A 24,761-nucleotide genomic window follows, 5' to 3' on the forward strand; every position below is an offset into this window, starting at 1 on the left:
TCTTCTTGAGTGTAGCCTTTCTTAATGATAGACTGTCATCTTAATGCATTTTATTCAGTTCTACATTAAGCTTTCATTTCTTCCTCTGTTTTAAGGGAGGTGAACAATAATTTGTATCTACTAAATGTTTTTTATTTTAAAAGTCTTCCTTGTCTTCTATACTTGGTGACTATGAAGTTAAATCTTGATATATAATTAAACAAGATTACCTGAATAATATTTACCAGCTATATTATGTATGCTACAATATTGTGGAAAAGTTTTCTGTGATGTTGTATATCTCTACTTTGTCTCACAGATGTTGACGTTAGAATTCTTTAGAGGCTCTCTGAACCCAGATACCTTTTTCCTGCTGATTTTGTATGATCAGGATTTGTTATTTTTTTGTGAATAAACACCATTAGTGAACATTAAATATATTGATAGCTTCAGAATTTCCTCATAAAAAGGGAGATAAATGAATTATATTTATTTATTTTTACTCCTGTTGTTACTGTTTTTCTTGTCGTTTAGAATATATAATTAGACCAAAAAAATCTCGAACTCTAGAAATCTACTAGTCTTTAGTCCTTCCACTACATTTTTTTTTCCCCTCTATCTTTCTCAAATCTGATTTAAGTTTTGTTCAATATTGAATAATTGCTACATAAAAATATTAACAGCGGTTCCAGGAATCTTCTGGAGTGGGTGCAGATGTAGTGTTTTCATGAATCTTGCTCTGGAACCTTGGTGGAAATATTTTGCCTCTTGTGATTAAGGAACTGCTCATTAGCAGTCTTTAAAAATGACTTTGAGAAAGAAACATTGGAATATAATGTGCTGTGCAATTTTGTTCCCTATTAGAAAGCAGAAGATGAGGATATTGTTCTCACACCTGATGGCACCAGGGAATTTCTGACGTTTGAAGTCCCACTTAATGATTCAGGATCTGCCGGCCTTGGTGTCAGTGTCAAAGGTAACCGGTCAAAAGAGAACCACGCAGATTTGGGAATCTTTGTCAAGTCCATTATTAATGGAGGAGCAGCATCTAAAGTGAGTGTCAACTTTACCATGCGTATGCCTATTAATAAAAATTTTAATTTCAACCCTGTTCCTATTTTGAAAACATATACAGTTAACAGAAGTTTTCTCATTTCTTCATAGTACCCACATTCACAATCAAACAACTAGGAGATATCTCAGTGATGTGTCATGTGGGGATGGAGTCCATAACTTCAACCCTTCATTTTTTCTCTCACAGAACATACAACCCATTGGCATGCTAGTTAAATGAAGTTAATCTGTGCAAAGACTTGGCATAGGTCCTGGCACAGAATGGGCGTATAGTAGACTTTAATCTTTCCCCTCCCCTCCCTTGTTTGTGGGTCACTTACTCTATTTCTCAGCCTAGAGAAAATTTCCTGGCCATTTGTTAAGGGGACAGTTCTCTGCAACTGTCTAATAGCCTTGAGCTTTTACATGTCTTGGTTTCTAAATAACCTCTATGGGTGTTTCTGGAAGCAAGAAAGTAATCACTTTGTGTCCTTTGAATTAGTATGCTATTTTGGTAAACAGATTATGATAATGACTTGATTTACAAATGTATAAATGATTGAAATAGACACAGGCTACAATAGCTGCTTAGACGTTATTATGCCAGTGTTCAATTGGGCATAATCCATTAGGATTAAAGCTCCCCACTTTTTTTTTTTTGCTTTGTTTTTATTTTATTTATTAACTAAAGGAAAAGCTACTTCTTTTATAGCAGTCTATTTAATAGCACTTATTTTTACCTGTTTTCTTCCCAGGATGGAAGGCTTCGGGTGAATGATCAACTGATAGCAGTAAATGGAGAATCCCTGTTGGGCAAGACAAACCAAGATGCCATGGAAACCCTAAGAAGGTCTATGTCTACTGAAGGCAATAAACGAGGAATGATCCAGCTTATTGTTGCAAGGAGAATAAGCAAGTGCAATGAGGTAAGAAATGCAAAATGCGCTAGCATCTAAAATTGTAAAAAAACGACATTTCTGTCCTAATTTTAGGCAAAGGGTATTAGATTCCAGGACCTTACATCAAAAGACCGTAAATTATCTTTGCTTATTGTAGTTTTATTATTTTGTAGGTGGATTGTGATTTGTGTTCTTAATTCTTGTGATCAACATATTCCTAAGTGGATATTAATACTCCTGTTGCCAACTCAGCAGGAAACACTGGGATCTCAAAAGCCCCTTTAGCTGATTTTTTTTTTGAAATCTGTGTCACATCTTCCTTCTCAGAGCCAACAGTTTCTCTTCTAGTTGGCAGAGTTATACCTGGGAGGTGAATCATGCAGAGAAACAGTTGCTTATTCATTTGTTTATCTAAAATGGGATGCCTCTTACAAAGCCCCTAGTAGGGAACAATCTTTCTTTCCCTGTCCTTTCTTTTTTTTTTTTTTGAGACAGGATCTCACTGTTTTGACCACACAGGAGTTCAGTGTTGTGGTCACAGCTCACTGCAGCCTCCATCTTCTGGGCTCAAGTGATCCTCCTGCCTCAGTCTGCCGAAGTCCTGGGATTACAGGCACGCGCCATAGCACCCGGCCCACGGTCTGGCTTTCTTAGATGATGGTGTTCTCTTGTGAGATTATCAATAGCGTATACCTCCTTCTCTTCAGTCCCTATTTTCTCTTTCTCTATGGGATTGAGTCTGTTCTCTTTGAATGCCTCCTTTTTCAGTGATCTGTATTGTATTATACTCTGCTTGTTCTAAATGTATGTTGCAGTTTGGAATTAGGAGTGAGGAGGACACGGGGCATCCTCTCTTGAAGGGTAGGATCATCTGTTTTCCCAAATGTGGAAAAATATACTTTGCTGTATAGAAACATACTTTGTTGTATAATAGGACATTTGAAAGTTAAAAATAAATTATATGTAGACTTGATAATATTGGAGCTTGAAAAAAGCTAAATTTCCTGGATTCATTATAAATTATGTGCCATCTGTAGAAAATAAGTCAGACTTGCCCATGTGCAAAATGAGCTGTTGAAAATGTGAAGTTTTTCTTAAATCAATGTTCAGATTCCCACATTTTAAGATCAACTAAGATAAAATGATTAGCAAATAATACAAACTGGAAATTTTACCTAAATTGTTTAAGTGTTTTTCTTAATTTTTAAACTTCTGTTTAATTAACATATAAAGCAAACTTCAGGTTGCAGTGACCACTCATCTGAACCTATGATACAAGCATATTTTACCAAGAAAATACACTCTCGAGCTCAGTTAGTAGTCAATATAGAGGTGACATATTCTGAAAGATCACTGACCACTGAATTATTTTGTTATTTTTATTTGCCAAATGTAGAATGAGTTAACAGTAATCAACAAAATGAATTTTGATATCAAGAGAACAACATAACCTTAACTAAAAAATCTCAGAATGGAGAAGAGTGGGACATAAAAACATTAATTTATGTAAGGTAAATATAAAAGCTAATCCCTCCAGTAGGATACTGTACTGATATTTTTTTCTCTCTTCCTTCCCTCCTGGACTGATTGAATAATAGTTTTTACTCATTGCAAAATCATTAGCTGATCTTTTAACTTAAGTCCCACAAAGCACTATATAAAAATGTCTCAACTGTAAGTTTACAAAACATATCATTCTCTTTTAGGCCTTTTTCTTTTGGCCACCTGAATACTTTCCCATTCCACAGGACAGTTTTCATTCCACAGGTATTTATTGAGCATCTTATGTGTATCAGAAAATGTGTTAGATCCTGAGGACATAGCAGTGAATAAGACAGATGGCATGCATTCTACTGGACAACATATCACCTTAGTCTTTTAGAGACCAATTAAAATTTTTAACACCTTCTCAACGTTTTCCTTCACAGAAAACATTGAATGCTATAGGAGGACTTGAAATGCAGAAATGAACTGAAGATCAGTGTTCTGTTTTTATCTGATTCAGATTATTCCCTGTTGTTCCCCCCAAACAGTGACAAAGTAAACGTGTACCAGCCTGAAAATGTTTTGATAAAAGCACTGATTTTATTCCCTCTTGTCCTGTAAGAGACATGAAATTGGAATCACCCTGAAATATCTCTGTGTCTTATTCACTTCTCCATATGAATTTTTGTGAATGAATACGATTTAAGTAAGGAAACAGCTGCAATAGACAGTAATAGATGCAATATTCAATATTCCTTATGGTATCATTTTCATACATTGCTGGTTATTACTGTTTCTTAGGACAGCATAAGTTTATAAAGCAATTACATCAAAAAAATCTTATGAGTGCTGTGCTATCTTTGTAATACTAGCAAGAACCCTTTTGTACTGATAGGGTTTAACTAAAGAATTACATGAAGACAGAACATGTCAATTCAGCTTCCAATAAGGCATAAGACATGATTTTTCTGCTGTTGTACTTATGCATTACCTTTGGAAAACTTTCTCCTTTGCACACTGGGAGGGTATGTGTAAATTATGTTACAGTAAATATTGATAGAAGCATAGGGCATCATGCTGTCCTGAACAAATCTCAAGCCAAAATAATGTGCTGAGTTTTCTTTCTAGGTCTTTTAATCAGCTGTATAGTCCAATCTTTGCCAATCAGAAAACTGTATTTTGCTATCTCATCTTTACATCCAAGGTTTGCATACTTAATTTCTAGTTAGAGAAGTTGAGATTGTGTAAAAGAAAATCTTTTGTTCTTTGTCACATTTTTCTTTCTTTTATACATGGAAGTGCTGTGTATTATCTTAATATGTCTTCTTTATTTTTCATTTTTGTAGAGACAGGGTCTTGCTATGTTGTCCAGGCTGTTCTCCAACTCCTGTCCTCAGCCTGCCAAAGTGCTGAGATTTCAGGCATGAGCCACCTCACCTGGTCCAATATGTTTTCTTTAAATTTATTTGTCAGCCCCCTTCACTAGGTATTATGGTAAAGCCCTGTATTTCCTTAACATTAGTCCCGACAGGGCACATTGGAGACATTCTCTGGGAGCTATTTCTTAGCCTATTTTGCTTAGCCTTTCAGGAATCTGCAGGCACTATCTCATTCTCAAAGTGTCTCCTATCTACTCTCTCTAGTTTTCTGCTACCGTACTCTGGGTCTTCTCTAAGGGTTCCTCTTTTCTGCCTGTTCTTTCATTGTTCCTGTCTCTCAAAGTTCCTCTGGGTCTGCTGTCTGTTTTTTTTTTTTTTTTTTTTTTTTTTTTTTGAGATGGAGTGTCGCTCTGTCGCCCCAGGCTGGAGTGCAGTGGCGCGATCTCAGCTCACTGCGACCTCCGCCTCCCGGGTTCAAGCGATTGTCCAGCCTCAGCCTCCTGAGTAGCTGAGATTACAGGTGTGCGCCATGCCCAGCTAATTTTTTGTATTTTTGGTAGCGATGGGGTTTCACCATGTTGGTCAGGCTGGTCTCAAACTCCTGACCTTGTGATCTGCCCACATTGGCCTCCCAAAGTGCTGGGATTACAGGCGTGAGCCACTGCGCCCCACCAGGTCTGTTTATTTTTACTCTGCTCATGCTCCATAGCTGATCTCTACTCCCTTGCCGCCTGAAACCACTTGTTAGGATGAATACCATCATCCTCTTTCCAGCTCACAACTCCACTCTGGCACCAGATCCCTCTGTCCACCTGCCTAGGGAAATATTTCCTGGCATGTCTTATGGGCACCTAATTCACAAGGCACCACATTCTTTCAGTTGTAGAAGGCAGAGATCTGGGGTCACCCTTGACCTCTCAAATGCTGTCACTATGCCTGTTGCCTGTTGCGTCTACCTCTAGAATTTCCCTCTTTTCTTTTTTGGAGACAGAGTCTTGCTCTCTGGCTCTGTCCCCTAGGCTAGAGTGCAGTGGTGTAGTCTCAGCTCACTGTAGCCTCGACTTCCCATGCTCGAGCAATCCTGCCACCTGTCTCCCTAGTAGCTGGGACCACAGGCATGCACCACCACACCCAACTAATTTTTTCTTTAAAGGTGGGATCTCACTATGTTGCCCAGGTTGGTTTTAAACTGCTGGGCTCAAGTAATCCTTTGGCCTCAGCTTCCTAAAGTGCTGGAATTACACCTGTGAGCCACTGCACCTGGCCTAGAATCTCTCTTCCTTCATCCGCTCCCCTCTCTCCCCTCTCCCACTGCCTGAGTTCAGACCTCTTCCTCTCACCAGGCTCACTGCTGCAGCTCCCTGAGGGGTTTCTCTGCAATCAGGCTTTCTCCCTCAATCCATTCTCTGCACTGCAGTCAGGCAAATTTTTTTACAAAACACATTGATCATGTCAGTCCCTGCTGAAATCCCTTCAGAGGCTTTCCACATCTCCAGGATCAACCAGTCTCCATCATGGGGCCCACTGGGACATGCCTGATTGTCATCGGTGCCCTACAGCCCCTGCAGCACCTCTGCTCTAGCTACTCAGTGTTTCCGGTAATTTCTCAGACATCGGATGCTCTTTTACACCTCTAGGTCTTCCACTTGAGTCTATCTGCCCCTCATCCTAGCAAAGACTTACACAGTCTTACATTTTCCATTTTCTCTTCCAAAGTATTTTCATAGCCCTGTGTACTCCCCTTCACCCAGCAGCTGTCACACTATCGTGGTTTCCTCTTTGATTTTCTTTTGCTGGAATTGTGGATTCTGAGACTGCCAGGGCTTGGTCCATCTACCACTTTCCTATGTATCTTTTGCTGGTATCCAACCCAGGCCTGACACATCAGCACAGGCTGAATGACGAAGAGCAACCCTGGAGAGTCTGGCTTTTTTTTTTTGAGACAGAGTCTCGCTGGGTCACTCAGGCTGGAGTGCGGTGGCGCAATCTCTGCTCACTGCAAGCTCCACCTCCTGGGTTCACGCTATTCTCCTGCCTCAGCCTCCCGAGTAGCTGGGACTACAGGTGCCCGCCACTACGCCCAGCTAATTTTTTGTATTTTTTAGTAGAGACGGGGTTTCACCGTATTAGCCAGGGACTGCAGGCACCCGCTACCATCTGGCTTTTTTTTTTTTTTTTTTTTTAAAGAAAAAGAGGTCTTGTTAGTATTAGAAACTGAAATTCCAAAGTCACCCTCAGGCAAGTCAAACACAATGATTTTGGTGTCAGTAATTTTTATTTCCTTTGCTTTCCTTCTTTCCATAGATCTAATGGTTTTACCTAACTACACTTAAAAATATTGTATAAGCAATCGTTTGTTTTCTTTTTTCTTTCTTCAAAGAAAAAGAGATGGCTTCCCATTGTTTAAAGCCCTTAAAGGATGGTTTCACTTTTTTAGAGAAAAACTGAGTCCCGGCATTCTTTTCCATTGTTTCAGTTTTGGAATACACAAAATAAGAAGAGAAAAATTGTTTTCCCTTACCCCAAAGGACACATTTGTTGAAGACTTTTAAACGAGACTGGAGGGGAATGGAAGTAAATGCCAGGCATCATTCCTTGAGTGTTGAAAATAGCCTCTATATGAGAATTATGCTGATTTTTAAATATTTTAAGGACATTAATATTTGTAGAAATTACTGTAATTTAACATAGCTTCCAGGCATTTTATTATATCCATGTTAGAAGTGATTTTATGTAAAGCTTTTTCTTAGTGCCAGTAGAGAGTATCGCCAGGTGAGCTTTCTGTCTTAGACCTCATATTGGGGGATTTAGTCATCAAGGACTTCTTTAAAATGAGTCTTTTCTCTAGGCTTAATCCTCTTAGAATGAGAAAGGTGTATTAGAATAGGAAAGGGGCCTAAGGTATAATTTATGAATCTCTTCTTTTTCTGTATTAAGAAATAAACGCAAAGAGGTCAAATGATTTGCTTTAATGGCTGGAAGGCCAACATAGGTGGCAAAGTAATTTAGAAGCAAAATGTCTGTTTCTCTTACACAGGTGAGTGGATCTAATTGACTGCGATTGTGTTGTTCAGGCACTTTATATCCCAGTTGCGTTGGGAAGTAGTGTACAATAAAAGCATGGGCTTTACAATCTGATGTAATCGGTGAAATTCTGGTTCTGCCATGTGCTGACTTGAGGAGCCCACCTCACATTTCTGATTCTTGCCATTGCCCTCCTGGGGATGTGAAGGAAAATAAATGTGGTCCTGTTTGAAAAGAGAATGTGGAACTGTACTCTAAATCTTCCTTCACTCTCCTCCAAAACTAAAATCTGTCTTTTCATTAGTTGCTTTATGTTCACCTGTCCTCTGGAAGCTAATATTTTCCAGAATGTATATTTGTAATCTAGGTTAAATGTCTTTTAATTTCAACATTATTCCATGTCCTTGTTTTTAACAGCCTATTTCCACATAATGTAGTGTGTTTTAAGGAAAATATGACTCACTCACTTTTAGGAATGAATTTATTAAGCTAATTATTCCACCAGTGCCTGCTCTACGCTAGGCGTTGGGGATAAAATACAATATGCTAAAAAAAAACCCCTGAAATATTGAATAATATCTTGCCAATCACCAGTGAGAATCCAGTTTTAGGTTTGTTGAAGGGGGTTAAGGCCATTCCAATACGAACTTTTCAGTGTTTGTAGTGGAGATGGTGGGATACATTTTCTTTAAGTGAAAGACACTATTTGACTTGCTAATGCATACTCACAACAAACGGAGATTTTATTAAACCTCACAGATAAATTCACATGGATTTTCATTATTCACTTAGCTTATTATTTCCTTTGGGATAGTGACCACAACATGAAATAAAGGCCTGTTCAAAGAGTTAAAAATAAGATTTTTTTTTGCCCTGTGGTAATATATTTCCAAGTTACTGTAGCAAAAGACTGTATCACTTTACACTCCTACGAGTGTGAGCTATCTTGCTGCAACCTAAAGCTGTTTTTGTTCTTTAATAGGTAGAAAGACTTTCCTTGGGATGGAACTGAGGGGCTAAACAGCCACTACTACAGGGGACTGTATTTAGTTGGAGTCAAGAAAATTTTTGCACATTAAACCACAAATAGACAACAAAATGAAAATCGCAGTTGTGCTTACTTTAGTTTCTTCTTCTAATGAAGCTTAATTCCCACCCCCCACCCCCCCCCCCACCCACCCACCAAGATGGAGTCTCTCTCTGTTGCCCAGGCTGGAGTGCAGTGGCGTGATCTTGGCTCACTGCAACCTCTGTCTCCTGGGTTCAAGCAATTCTCTGCCTCAGCCTCCCAAGTAGCTGAGATTACAGGTGCCCGGCCACCACGCCTGGCTAATTTTTGTATTTTTAGTATATTCAGTGTTTCACCATATTGGTCAGGCTGGTCTTGAACTCCTGACCTCGTGATCCACCTGCATCGGCCTTCCAAAGTGCTGGGATTACAGGCGTGAGCCACTACACCCAACCAAAGCTTAATTTTAATAAGGTTTTAATATAAGGAGCCTGCAAGGGCGTGAGAGCAGCCGGGGGAGCGGAGGCCAGCCATTCTCCCAGGACCACTGAGGTTACCTCTCTTCCTCAGTGCCGCTGGTGCCCCCTCTGACACATTTCTATTTCCTAAGCTGGTGTTCTTGCAACAACAAAAAATCATCAAAAGATTTAAAACAAAACTGTAACCCCAGTTTTTTTAAAAGAAATTAAAAGCCATTGTATCTTCTGTTAAATATTTATGTAGTCAACTATTGATGTCTTCATTTAAATCTGTCTTTTGAGATGTAAATTAAACATGGGTAGAGAGGTAGGGGAGGTGGAGAATCTTTCCTATGAAAATGTTCAAGTGCTTGGTTTTTTTCTGAACTGTTTTTTTTTTCTTACTGTTTTTCTCTAGAAAACCTGCATGTACTACTTTTTAATGGAATTTTTATTTGGCTTTATAAAATTTTAAAATAGCCTTTTGGGATATTTAGGGATTTCTCAAGAAGTTTTATAAAGGTTTTATCATGTAGAAAATTGCAGCATTATACAGTTCAATTAAATACATTTTTCAGGCGAGCTTGAGGATATGTTGTCTGTCTTTTGATAAATTGTTATATAGTAAGCAGGATTTGTTTATAGAGTCTTGTATAGCAAATCTTTATGTAGGTATACTTTTTAGTGTGTGTGTTAATTTAAAAACCATGCTTGTTCTTACTGGTATAGGATATTCTTTTTATTAGCTTTTTTTTCTTTTACTTTCCCAGAGTCTCTTGGAATTTAGACATTACATTTTTTTAGAAACTGTTCTTTTATTTCTTTACATCAGAGACCTTGAATATTTAATTTACTTTTCAGTAAAGCTGTCAGTTGTAATCTACAATTTAAAAAAAAAAACCTAATAAAACAAATCCTCATTTCACAATTTAAACCTTATTGAGCCTAATTCACTAGAGCTGCAAGTTTATTATTCTCCTGCAGTTTGACGTGCCTCCAATTGTAATTGTGTTGACCCTTCAATGCATTAAATCTCCCCAGTGCTTATCAAACTGGGAGAGATAAGTCTACAATTCGGAACTTCATTAAATATCTCATTTATATTAAACAGATGATAGCTTCTAACAGAAATAATAATTTGTTCAGCTGAAGGAAGTGCGACAGTTGTGGTTTCATGTGTGAGAGGAGCGCCTTCTCTCTCGCTGTGCTGTGTGGTGCTGCCCTCCTGCCCACTCCCCCACACTGGCCCTCCCTGTCTGTCTAACACCAAAGCATCATGAGATACCGGTCCTTGTGGTGAACCTCACAGTCTGCGTCGTGAGGATTGTAGTTAAATGTACTTTGTTCTTCATTAAAACAGATTTGTTTGAAGGCCTTACTAAGATGAATTTTTTACTCATATTATTTTTATGTAAAATATGACTTATTAGACACAGCTAGCTGTTTTAAGAAATGCCCGATACCATTTTAATGTATTGTCATCAAAATTGACATACATTCATTGCTTATTTATTAGATTGTATATGTTTTTGAAGTCCTCCTATCTTTGTGTGCTTTATTAGAATATTTGGTCCCGATTTGCATATTGTTCTTTTCACTACTAAAGTGATTATTGCAGCTACTATCTTGTACTTAAACATTACAGTAAAGATAATACCATGATTATTCTTAATTTCTAGTAGGAGGAATTTAAAATCAGTGTGTTGTTCAAGACACCTGAGCTGATAGAGTCTTTAGGTCTTGTAGAGTAGGTAATAATTCCACCAGCACACATGGAAAAATGTGTGCTAATTGTTAGATGTATTTACATACCATAAGTATAAGACCTATAGCTAAATTGCAGCTTCCATTCTGATCAAGCGTGCCTTTTATAGAGTAACATCTAGTAAAGAATTCTGAATTACACTGTAACTTAAATTGACTTAAGCAGACACTAACAGCCAAATTGGAAAAATAAACAACAAGCTCTGATTTTAAAAAAGCCTTAAATATAGATATTTTTCCTCCAGTGGTTGAAATCTGACAGAACTTCATGGGAGGCATGGTATAAAGTGGCACAGAAAGTTGGTCATTAGGCAGAGCTGTCATCACAAATTATTTTGGTACAGGGTGAAAAGTTCTAGTTCATTTGGTACCCAGTTGGATACAGGCCTTGGGCAAGTTGTTATAATTCTCCCATGCTGCTAATGGGCCTCCAGGTACTGATTTTTCTTTGCCCCATGCCTGTTACTCTGTAGCTGAAGTCACCTGGGAGCCCCCCTGGACCTGAGCTGCCCATTGAAACAGCGTTGGATGATAGAGAACGAAGAATTTCCCATTCTCTCTACAGTGGGATTGAGGGGCTTGATGAATCACCCAGCAGAAATGCTGCCCTCAGTAGAATAATGGGTGAGTCAGGTAAAACTCTGTTTATCACATCTTATTTTGATGCTTTCACTGGTTTACTGAGAGGTTATTGGTGTAATATTAATGTAATATTAGTGTAATATTAATGTAAATAAAAATATTAATGTTTACAAGACAAAAGAGAATAGGTTTATTAAAATCATTCAGGAAGTGTTCATGTGAAGAGGTAAATCAATCCATTGATTTAAGTGACTTTTAGATCCTGTAACATGAGGAAGGAACCAAAAAGAAAGGGATCATATGGAAATGTTTTCTAGTGATCAAGATATTCTTTACTTACTTGAGATAATATGTGAAGCTATGTTTAAAAAGAAATCAAAATTTAATGGCTTGTGGCAAAAAGGATTCAAAAGTTACATATCATTCACAGTGGCACTGCCTGGAGGGGGGAGAAAAAATATTTATATACAGATATATGCACACATATGTAAAATATTCACATGTATCTTGTTTGTATTTAATAGGATGTTACTGTATTTTAATTGTATTTTACTTTTCTGAAGCCTTAGTTTTAAAATCGTGAAACTAGTCTTCTGCATCCTTTGTTTGGATTCAGTACCATCCTATCTGCATGGCCCCCAGTGGGTAATGAGGTTATTTGCACTTGCTTTGCAGCAGTTCAGCTTTCTACTAACAGATCCAGTTAATAAAGACTTGCTTTGCCAGAGGAGTGGTTGGATTTACTGAGTTGCTCATCTTGCGATTAGCTTGGGAGAGTTTTCGAATTTAAAACACAAGAAGCCATTTTGATTAAAATAACACCTGACATAAAACACTTTCATTACTGGTATATTTTGCAAGGCTTTCATTTAAAGTAAAACCCTAAATTTAACTCCATTTTTAGTACGTTTAATGCAGATTTAATACAATTCAAGTTTCCATTATGGAGCTTCATTGAAACAGTAATTTATTCATCAGTGGGTGTTTATGGAAAGCCTGCTATTGGCAAGACATTGTGTATATACTTTTGCTGCAGATACAAAGATGAGTAAGAAGCAATCTCTGCCTTCAAAGAACTTTCTACTGGGCATGATCAAAAACATACATAAACATGTCTAGTAGAATTGTCTGTTTTTCTTCCTCTAATCTCTCTAGCCTTCTAGTTTAGAAAAATTGCTGAATATGTAATTTCTTATCTTGTTACATGTGGAACTTAGACAAGCCAGCTTTCTGGTTTTACTTTGTCAACATTTTTCTTTTTACATGCTTGGCATAAGTGAATGTCAGGGAAGAGTGTCACACCTGTTGGGTTGAACACCTGTCAGGTGAAAGGCTTTGTACATAGTTTATCACTTTTAAATCTTTGCTTATTACTTACCACTCTCTTCACTGCTGTTGGATTTTCCGTACTTTCTTGGCTTTGGTATAAATCTTTATCTTTGTTAAATTATCTTTTTATTGATGAAATTTCAATCCCCTTGAGAGAGAGAGTGTGCATGTGTCCCTAGATATGTGTGCACACAAAGTGATATGCTGTAATTTCCCCTTTATTATAGGAACATAGGACTTGCCATACTGAATCAGACCATTGGTCCACCAGTTCCTGTAACCTGCATCCTGCCTCCAATCCCTGATGCTTCAGAGGAAGGCGAAAAACTAAAACTAAAACTCAAACCAAAAAAATCCCTAAATTCAGCTAGTGACCTTTTGAAATGCTGTATATATGAGTTGAAGAGTCATTCATTTTCTTCCTAGTCTGTTGCCCTGATTTTGTTAGCTACAGCTTCATTAGTCCTCTTTGGTTTGCATTACAGTTGACATTGTTTCCTCTTCCTTCTGCTAGATATGTACTGAACTCTTAAAACTCCAGATGCTTCCCCAGGGCAGTAACTTCTCTCCCAGTTCTGTGTTTTGTGATGTGTATGCCCTTTTACCACTTTGGGCTGGGGGTGACAGATGCATTACTATTTAAGGGTAGGCTAAATTGATGTTTTTATGATTTGGATATTTTCTTAAGATAATTTTTTACAATTGTACCGGAAACTAGGGATTCTAAATAGTTTTACCCTGACAAGTGTATATGCATATTTTGATTCATCTTGTGTTTTGCAAATTTGAAAATTCCTCACTCTTTGTCAGTCCTTATTCTAGTATCATTGGCCGTAAGAATCAAATGCAATTTGTGAAATTAGTTACCACTTAAAGTTAGACGTCCTGTTCAAGATGTTACCGTGCAACAGAATGCCCAAACAAGGCATTAGGAGAGGTATGGGACAAAAAAATTAAGAAGCTTGACAAATCACACAGTTTCTGAACCAAAATTTGGATTTATGTTTTTCTGAGTCATGAATTCCATAGTTCCAAAGACATCAGGACATTGGATTTCCATTCACCTAAACCAATAACAACAGTGTTTATTGATTTGCACAGTATCTAGGCGCATGGAAATTCCTCAGATTGTTTGGTTAATGATTGCCTTCTATATGTTTGGAATCACTCCTCTGTAGACATTAGTGGAGGATGAGGTATTTACTTCATGATCTGCTATGATACAAAAGGAACTTTGTACTGAAATTCTGGCTGATTACCTTAGGGAGTTATTAATTTTATGTTAACAGGTTGAATTTTCGTATGGAGTAATCCCCTATATAGGACTCTAGGCTAAACAGAGCTTTGAGGCTTTGTGATGCATTCCTATGTGAACACATCCCTGGAGAAAGGCTTTTAAAAGATACACCCCAAAAGGAAGAGCCTTTAGAGTTGGAAGGATGTCACATGTCATCAGTCACACTTTCCCACTTAACAGATGAAGGAACTAAGTCCTGATATCCCATGATGTTTTTTGTTTTACTTTGTTTTTGGCTATTTCCTTTTTCTAAAAATAGCCCTCTCTGGGAAATGCTGAGATCTTCATTCTTTATTATTATCAATTTATAATTATCTACATCTGTAAGCAGTTATTCGAAAGTCTCCAGATCTTATTCTGTCCTGGCACCCGTGGTGACTAAAAAAATCAAAGACGTTAAATCTTTGAAAACAGCCTTCAAACCACATACTCCAACCAACTTACCTTATATGTGGGGGAGTTATGGAGCAAATACATTAATTAACTTGACAGAAGTTGCACGCTTTCTGTACTTCTGAACCAAAATTTGGATGCATGTTTTTCTTTATCATGAGTCACACCTGATTAGGATTTCCTTAGCTTTTGTTGGGGTCAGCCAGGATTGTGACCAAAGGCAAGATTTCTCTAACTGTCATCTCTGTTGACAGAATTTCCACAATCATGGATTTTGTAATAGTCCTGGACATTCGTCAGAAAGTAACCTGTAGTGGGGCTGCCTACATAGGATTCTTCCTTTGAAAAGCCTTAAACATTTTTCTAATGGTTGGTCTGTCTTAACTAACAATAAGAAACAGCAACAAGGCAGCTGGGCACAGTGGCTTATGCCTGTAATCCCAGCACTTTGGGAGGCCCAGGCAGGCGGATCATCTGAGGTCAGGAGTTCAAGACCAGCCTGGCCAACATGTAAAACCCTGTCTCTATGAAAAATACAAAAATTAGCCGGATGTGGTGGTGCACACCCATAGTCCCACCTACTGGGGAGACTGAGGCGGGAGACTCACTTAAACCCAGGAGGCAGAGCTTGCATTAAGCTGAAATCACACCACAGCACTCCAGCCTGGGCAACAGAGTGAGACTCCATATCAAAAACAAACAAACAAACAAACAAAAAACCAGCAACAAGGATAATTGGCGTAACTAATTTAACCAGCACATCCATTTTGTAAAAGACATCACACATTGTCATTTGTAAGCCTGGGACTTTAACTATTTCTCAACTTTTTTAGCTGAATAATTTTTCTTTTTAAAACAAAACTGAAATCTGTTGTATCCATTTTAGAATTTATCTCAGTAGTTTGTATATTCATATATATGTGGTGAGTTTAAGAAGACATATTTAGAACATTTTTATCTTGTTAGCAATCTGACATGGAAAAATGGAACGTTAATGTTTTTATTGTGAGTCATGTCACTGGCACAGTTTTCGAGTATCATGTGTGGTGTTACCTTCTATGTAAATTTGCCAATGAATAAATGTTTAGTAAACAAACATTTTGTATTTCATTGTTTCACTACTCTACAAGATACTGACTAGTTTACTTAGTTTGTAGGTCACTAGTTAACTAGTTGAAGAAAGAGGAAAGTTTACCTATCAAAGATAAATTGAAGCCTTCTCAAGTCATAGAAGGTTTCACATTTATGATGTGCCAACTACTAGGAAACATAATTAAGTGATCATTGTATTGTCTAGGTGGAGCTTAGTAGAATATGTAGTTGACTTTTTAGCTGTCCATTACCCTGGTATAATCTTGGAGCCATAACCCAAAACTATATTCCTGGCAAGCATGTTAATTAAGAAGGGGAAAGTATGGGTTTTCAAATCTTGTGAAATATTAGCCTTTGAAATCATGGGTGAGAAAAATAATGCTAAATTATTTTCTTACTATGAGGAAGATTTCTTGCCATTTATCTATGTATACAATATTGTATCACAACAGTTAAGGTATAATATTTCTACTCAGAACAACAGATTACAAAAAAAAATCATATGCACCTTTCAGTGTTCCATATTGCTTATTAGGCCATCTCTCAGAATATATTGTGTAAAACCAGAAGTTTTAGTTTTGTGTTTAAGAATGAATGCACTATGATTATACTGTAATATTTCCTTTTAATAAATTATGCCCGTGTGAGGATTTGGTATTTAATATTGTGACATGCCTCGTCAGTGGTGAGTTGTCCATTGGGGTAACTGGTTTTATAATTCTATATACTTTGAAGAAAAAAAGTATGTCTTGAGAAGGAAACATTTCTTTGGCTAATAGTGCTAGAAAGTCCCACCTTATTGATGAATGATACTTTTGCTGAACAGGTTTCTATCCTAATATTCTAACACTGTATTAGAAATAAATGAGTAATTTGAATTCAGGTAAGGGAAATGGCTAAGTATTACATTTGATTTACATTTTTATCATTAGCATTTATATAAGCTGTTAATTTTCATAGTTTGTCAAAATGGGTGCATTTGAAATCAAAGTAGAAAGTTTTTCTTGGTAACATGCTGAGAAGAGGTTTCAGTGAACTTACAGTATTACTACAATAGTGTAGTTGATGTTAAATGAGGAATGCAATTGAAATCCCTGGCAAGTTTACTTTTTGCGGATTATCCTGAAAAGATGTAGCAATTTAAATAAATTTTGCTCCTTTGCTGAAATGTCTAGAACAATACAATACAGGCTTTTTAAAATCCTTCACGCTTGTGTATGCCATCCCAACATCCTCAGTTATGGCCTGAAAAACCTCTGGCCACTCAGATCCTAATTTTTTGCATCAAGATCACTCCAGTTATCTCTCCTTTTCTAGGCTTTGTTTCTGGTGATACTCATCTTTTAAGTGTCACCTGACTGCATAATGGGCTTTTCTCCATCATGCATTTAGTAATGATGTTGCTGATATCTAAAATAAATATCATCATTTCTTCTGGCAGAAAAGATCATATTGACTATTTAAAACCTAATTCTGATGTTAACTTTTGCCAAGATTTCCAGCACTTCCTACCCCCAGTAACCCAGGCAATTACAACACAAGTGAATGGCTTTGGGCTCATCTCTACACCACCATACAATTATCACTGCTTGTAATTCTTTCTCCTTCACTAGGGCATACGTCCTTTATGGACAGAGACTGTGTCTTGCAGTACCTGCTCTGCAGCAGTTGCTCAATGAATGAATGAATAACCAATGCGAGTTAGTGGGGCTTCTTTGTAAATTTACTGGTAATTTTTCAAAGGACATTCACAGTTTAGAATGCGTGTAGCATTTTCACATTAGAAGACATTTGAGAGACTATCTTTGGCTTTAGGAAACTTAAAACCAGAAAAATTGCATGCATTGCCCTGAGCTATATAGTTGTAGCATCAGAAGTAGTAATAGACTCGAGGTCTCTGTTTGACAATCATTTATGAAAAGTAAATGTGCTAAATTCTGTTTCGTTCTACCAGGTTGAGCAGATATGTGGAAAGTTAGACTTTTACTAATATAGCAAAGTATTAAAATTAATAGATGTAACACTTTGATCGATGTCTAGAATTTCTCTTCTTCTTTTTTCACTGGACAGGTAAATACCAGCTGTCCCCTACAGTGAATATGCCCCAAGATGACACTGTCATTATAGAAGATGACAGGTTGCCAGTGCTTCCTCCACATCTCTCTGACCAGTCCTCTTCCAGCTCACATGATGATGTGGGGTTCGTGACAGCAGATGCTGGTACTTGGGCGAAGGCTGCAATCAGTGATTCAGCCGACTGGTAAGCTCATCATCCAGGGTTGGAAAACATGAATTAATTACAGTCCCATTTTATGTTTAAGTGGCTTACCACTAAATACAGTTAATCATTTTTTTAATAGCCATGCTCTGTCTTTATGGTTTTTATATACTTATCACTCTTTTAATAAAAGATTATACCCCAACCCTGTAAATTTAATTGTTTTAGCCTTCAAGAGCTATAATTAGTAATGTAACCAAAACAGTGACAAAACTACCAATCAAAAAACCGTGCTCATTTGTTTTTCACTTTCACTATTTATGATTTATTTCACATCTGTGTTAATTTGATGCATTGTTTTTCAATTAAATAAATAAATTCTTGGCAACTCCCTAAATTGATGGCAACAATTAGATAACTTTGCAAAACTAAGAGTTGATGTGTTCTAAGAGTGGGAGGAGGCTTTTTTTAAAGTGTGTTTTTTTTTCAGAGTGCTATAACCATATTGTTTAAAATGCTTTGTAATTGCTTTTAACATAGTGACTTCTGGGGCACTCCCTGCTATTTTTTTTCCTGTGTCTTTCAAAATAGAAGAAAGCATTTGATACTACTGAGCCAACGTGTGGCTCATAAATGTGGATGTGTGCCTTAATGTTTATGCCTAGTAATTATAGACATCAATAAGCAAAAGCAAAGCTCCTCTTGGGGACAACCTCGCAAGGTTGTAGTGATAATTAACACAAACCATGTGAAGTATTGTACCAGAATTTTCTCATTGCCCTTTCTCTGGTGTCTTTTATGAATGTATCAGCAAAATCATATTTAAATGTTATGGTGTTGTTCCTTCACCACTTAGCCATTCCTGCTTCCTAGTGTTTTTCTGGCTTGTGTCAACATTAAATATTAGATAGGAGGTGTCTGGGGGACTGGCATTTATTTGCGTTAACATTTTTAGTGATGATCTTAACAAAGTGAACCACTCCCCCAGTCCTCTTCCCTGACTCTCCACATGAACACACAAAATACAGTTCATTTATCTGTTAATTATGAAGATGTTCTCTTGGAATAAATCACACCTCTTATTTGGGACCTTGAAAAGTTCATCTCTAGCTTTTCATTTCTTTCTTTTTTAATTCTCTTTTTGAAAGCACAGGATTTAAAAATAGAACTACACTCAAACTTGCATAATAATGGCCCATCTTTGAATGAGGTTTTTGGTTAAACATAGAAGGGAAGACTACATACAATATAAAGTAAAAACCCATTTGAAATCTGCAGATGGTGTTACATTGACTGCTGTGTCTCATATCTCTTTCTGAAAATGAAAGTAACAACAGAGAAAGCAAGGATTAGATAGACGCAGTGTTCATCTTAGGGACAAAAGCCTTTAAATCTCTACCATGATGAGAAATTGTGGAGGTGGTCATAGTCTTTGGGGCCTTATAAAGCAGTATATTAGTGAAAATAGATAAATAACTAGAAGGGATAGCTCGTGGCATTAATTTCCCTAAGGGGGATTTGCAAAATGGTGAGGACTTGTATAATTTTGCTGTAGGGAATGTGGGGCAAAGAAAATAATATGAATGAAGGGTTATCCAAACAAGAATGCCAGCTGTTCTGAATCATAGCAGAAAATGCAAGCTTTTCCAGCCTGACAATATCTTCCTTAATCCTTGATGAAAATGCTATGAAAACAAAAGGCCAATAAGACAGGATTAATAACTGGAATTTTAATAACATTAGGGGTCAGGATATGGTTACATTCTTTAAAGAATCAGCTGTCATTCCTGCAATCTAACTTGTTAAATATGCCAGTGTACTGTGTATTGTGTCTGAAATTAGTTTAATGGGAATATTGATAGGGAAGAATTAATTTTTTCATAGTTTAAGAATATTTAGTTATTTTAAGACTCTTACTAATGCACAAACTCATTTGACATTTTAAATTGTATCTGTAGTTCACTGCACAGTTGTCGAAGGCTATGTCAAATGGCTAAACTTACTTGTTTACTTATAGAATATACTATTTTCAATCCATTAATATAATTGAGAGAACATTAATAATGTGTTTCTGGGGGAAAGGAAATAATAGCAAATTCTAATCTTAATGGTAACATAATTTTAGAGGATATAAAATTAAAGATACACCAATATGTGGTTTTCAGGCAAGATTGGCAGTGACAATTTGTATTTCTTTGAAAAATCTTTTACCAACAATTTCTACTAACACTGTATTTCAAATGCATTTTGTTCACAAGTTTGGTGCAGTGTTGGAGTTGAGGTTTTGTTTTGTTTTGTTTTGTTTTGTTTGAGACGGAGTCTCGTTCTTTCGCCCAGGCTGGAGTGCAGTGGCGTGATCCTGGCTCACTGCAAGCTCCGCCTCCCGGGTTCACACCATTCTCCTGCCTCAGCCTCCCAAGTAGGGAGTTGAGGTTTTAAATTATTCTGGAAGAGGTAAAAAGAATTGGTTAGCATGTACAGAGTGACTGAAGAGATCCACTGACAATATATAAAAGAATTATTGGAAATACATTATTTAGAGTTTGCTGCTGCAAGATTGTCATATTACTTATCATATGGGTTTTAATTTTTTACTTCTAGAAGTGTGTTTTTTTCACTTGGGTGTATGTGCTCTCATAAGCCATTTACACCAAAGCATAGTAGTATGTGAAGGGGCATCTGAGGGTAGATGTCTGTCATCATAATTTGTATTTGATAATTTGAGATAGTCTTCATTGGATAACGACTGACTTGTTTAGTAGTTAGCAATTTACATGGGGGCTTTCACCTTAGGTTGCTAAATTCTCTCATTAGCTTTTTAAGTGAATGAGACAACTATTCTCTTTATTGAATACATAACGAGCTCAAAACATTTCAAGTCACCCTACCCAGTGGCAGGGCTTTTGCCTGCTATCTTACTTTTCAAACTTTTATCATAGCTCTTTAAGAGCCAACTCTCATTTCACGCACAGTAATTGCAACTAAATTTCTGATGTACATCCAAAGATTGACTGTCTTTTTACTAGTATGGATGATAGTTCTTATAAGGCCATAAAGGGTTAGAAAAACTTGCTTCCATCAGAAACATGAGGAAGACTATCATAAATTCAGCTGACAGTGGAAGGAGCCCTGGCATTTTTAGTGTGCTCAGTTAGCTGTAGAGGGATGTTCTCTCACCTGGCCAGATAGGCAAGGTGGCTGGACCTGATATAGTAGAGCTAGTATACTTACTTACCCAATGTGCCCAGCACAGAGAAAACCCTTTTCATATTATGAACTGTGGCTAGAACACCTTATAGCACTTTAGAATGTGTTCACAGATTTTTACAAACAGGAGTGATTCTGGGACATCTTCAACCACTTGCATTGGAGGAACACTTCAGAAGGCATCCTGTTACCAGGGATTTGCCATATGCTTCCTTATCATGCCCACTTGAGCCACTGTGTTGGTGTCACCCAAATCAAATGTCATCTAAACTTAGTCATGTTCTTCCTGATTCTCATACACTGTTTATTCACTCTATGCCTCCTCAGCATCTATTTCATACTTCTGGTTTAGTATTTTTCTTATGAGCTCATAGAGTACAGGGATCTTTCTTATCTGTTATTTGGACCTATGTACCTGGCACATGACCTTAATCAGAATAGGTTCTAATAAATGTTTGTTGAATTGATTTCTTTGTTGATTTAATATTTCAGAGAAACTGCAGCTTTATGAAATGGCATGCCATAATGACATATTCTTTTTCTTTCCTTAAAACACAACATAAAAGATACATAAGAAGGCTAGAATATACTCTTTTTGAAACTTCTATTTAATTACAATTTATATGGTCACTTGTTCGCCGCTAGCGTTTGTATATAATATATGACAGGTTTCCTGAAAAATTCAATCGTTCGAATATCAGGCTCATTTTTTAGAATCACCTTGAAATAATTCTGTATTGTCAAATAGAGTGATGAAACAGAGAGGAAAGTAGAGAAGGAGAAAATTCACATGGAGAAAGAGTTACTCTAAATGTTAAATTAATTTTGTATTTTTCTATCACCTTCTATACAGCCAGTTTTTCTTTTAATGGACTGTATTTGTATTATTTAGTTCAATTTTTCTTGAGGAATATACATATGTATATTTACACGTGCAGGTATGTATGAACCTCCCTAAAATGGATGTGTGCTATTTTTAGTAAATATTTTTATGTTTATATTTTTCTTTACTCCAGCTCTTTGAGTCCAGATGTTGATCCAGTTCTTGCTTTTCAACGAGAAGGATTTGGACGTCAGAGTATGTCAGAAAAACGCACAAAGCAATTTTCAGATGCCAGTCAATTGGATTTCGTTAAAACACGAAAATCAAAAAGCATGGATTTAGGTAGTGAGTACAATCTCCGTGAATCTTTATCTAAATAAGGTTTAAATGCTTTCAGGATAAAATTGATGGTCCCAAGCAGATGTCTGTTTACTTTAAGCAATAGAGAAAATAAATGTGAAATGTGGCAATTTGGCAAAAATTAGTTTTTCTCCCAGTCTGAGATAACGATATTACTCATATGTGGCATGTTTACATAATATGCAATATGTTAATATATGTTTTCTTAAGAGAATGGAAACAAACACATGTGCATATCATGCTATGTCCATGTATCTTTATTTTACAAAATGAAATATTTTAAGACTTTGGCTATTTAAAACCAATTTCATTGAAATTGTATTTGGTTGGTTGTGGGATTTTTGAACTAGAAGAGAAAATTTTGGAGAGAAACCATTATCTCAATCCATGTCTAGAATTTGGTTACTTCATGATGTCTTCCTTTCATTGCTGTTCTTTAAGGTTTATTGGAAGCTTTCATATTTTGATCATTAAGGCATTTGATCAAAGTAATAATTTGAGAGTATTTATTATAGAAAGTATTTAAGGGCAAATGAGAGGAGGAAAATAATCATAGTTGTTCAAACACCAATCAGGTAGTGTCTCTTTAAATCCAAATCCACCAAAAAAAAAATAAAATAATTAATTATATCTATACACTGAATGATTTAAAACCTTTGTTAATCAACTGTAACTTATGCTGTTCTCTGGTGGCTGTTTGTATTCCAAGACTAAAAGCATTAATTTGTCATATGCATAAAGAAAAATTTGGTGATGCATTGCCTTGGCTAATTGTGATATGCTAACATATAACACACATGTCTGTGAAATGAAATGACTGGCATATTGCATGGAGACACTGCTTTTTTTTCCTCCTTTTTTGATTATGAATGTTTGCTTGATGTTTCATTGTATTTGCATGAAATATTAGCGGAGGATCGTCACTTAACTGAAAAGATCTGGGAATGGTGGAAGCATGATGGGCTATGGGAACTAACTGGGCTAACCATTATACATTTACCTTTTAACAGTAGCTGACGAGACTAAACTCAATACAGTGGATGACCAGAAAGCAGGTAAGAATGGACAGTTAGACTGTTGCCATAGAAACCATGGCCCACAGAGCTTTTCACAATTATAGAGCTGCCAATCATATGCCATGTAAACATACATATTCCAGTCTTACACAGATGTTTTCATTGTGAGAAATCAAATTACATCAGAAAAGAAATATTTTCTGTTAGTAGAAATTTATCAGTGGTGTACTTACTAAATAGTAATATAATTTACTGCTTCAAAAAGGCTAGAAACAACCTAGATTTTCTTAATTATATTCATGTAAGGATGTTTTATCCCAATTTTTAAAAAATCAAAATCCTGCAAACATGATCTGTAATGGTAGACTGCTAGGTTTTTAAGTCAGCTATGTGATGTCTAGGTTAACATCCAAAAAGTGATTCTCAGAGTGGTGATTTTGATTTGAAAGATAATAGTGCCAATATAAATATTTTTCATTGTAGGACAGTGTCCGGTATTGCTATCGTTAGTCATTCAGAAAGGCGTATTCTTTTTTTGATGCTGGAATTAGCTTATAATTAACCTGACATTGGATTAGACTATATAATGTGTATGGCTTCATATCTTAACTTTCTGAGCTTGTTCTAAATTCATTACTTCTAAAATACTGCCAAATCATTCCATAGAAACAATGGATTATATTGAACTGGGTTTGCATTATAGTAATCGATTTTGCTTTTTATGTTATTGTATGCCAGTAATCACAGGAAACTCTTTTAAGTGTAGTTAACGTGCTTTGTATAATTGACCATTTATGACAATAAGTTTGGAATAGTGTTTTAATCTGTATCCAGTATGATATAGTTACACTACTTAGCACTAATTAGCTTCAATTTGCCTTTTTAACCTGCAGTAGTAAATTAGTTTTAGCCTGCTTAAAAAATGTGTATCCCACATATATATGTAAAGATTATTGTGGACATGGTTGGAGTTATATTCTGTGGAGTATAAGATAGATTGTAAAAAAGACATCTAATAAATCATAAGATTAACTGTATTGCAAGGCAATTAACCGTAGCCTTATCCCTTACTGGGTTGTTTGTTTTTCTTATGAAACCTAAAGTTTATTGAATCAGAGCTAAAGAGAAATGTTATGGGATAGTTCACATATGTAAAATAGTAGTTAGTTTTTAGAGTTAGCAGTATAAGCAATAACCCTGATCCAAGTAAATGGTCATAAAAACCAAATTGAGCTGCTCAGGTTAAAGGACCTGACTTCATATACAACGTCAGTTAGGTAAAATAAGAAAAATACTTAATTTAACCAACTCACAGCTACTATAAGGAAAAGGACAGTTTATTGTGATGTACAACATAATGATATCCAAGTTATAACTCAGTGCATTAGATAACT

The 24,761-nt window shown here is 36.4% G+C and overlaps 1 protein-coding gene across 6 annotated transcripts in view; it reads left to right on the forward strand.

Moving 5' to 3' along the window:
* The window catches only part of PARD3 (par-3 family cell polarity regulator), a 705,675-nt gene that overhangs the window by 456,676 nt on the left and 224,238 nt on the right, over positions 1–24,761 (forward strand). For 3 of the 6 annotated variants that reach the window (XM_030797833.1, XM_030797836.1, XM_030797832.1), the window contains 6 exons: positions 844–1,032; positions 1,788–1,958; positions 11,524–11,674; positions 17,814–18,003; positions 22,185–22,336; positions 23,362–23,406. In XM_030797833.1, coding sequence (XP_030653693.1) covers positions 844–1,032; positions 1,788–1,958; positions 11,524–11,674; positions 17,814–18,003; positions 22,185–22,336; positions 23,362–23,406 — 898 coding nt within the window. Of the gene's footprint in view, positions 1–843; positions 1,033–1,787; positions 1,959–11,523; positions 11,684–17,813; positions 18,004–22,184; positions 22,337–23,361; positions 23,407–24,761 lie in introns of all 6 variants that reach the window. The other 3 variants (XM_030797831.1, XM_030797835.1, XM_030797834.1) reach the window with 2 other exon arrangements.

The sequence above is a fragment of the Nomascus leucogenys genome, chromosome 18, assembly GCF_006542625.1.
Source record: "Nomascus leucogenys isolate Asia chromosome 18, Asia_NLE_v1, whole genome shotgun sequence".
Lineage (NCBI taxonomy): Eukaryota > Metazoa > Chordata > Mammalia > Primates > Hylobatidae > Nomascus > Nomascus leucogenys.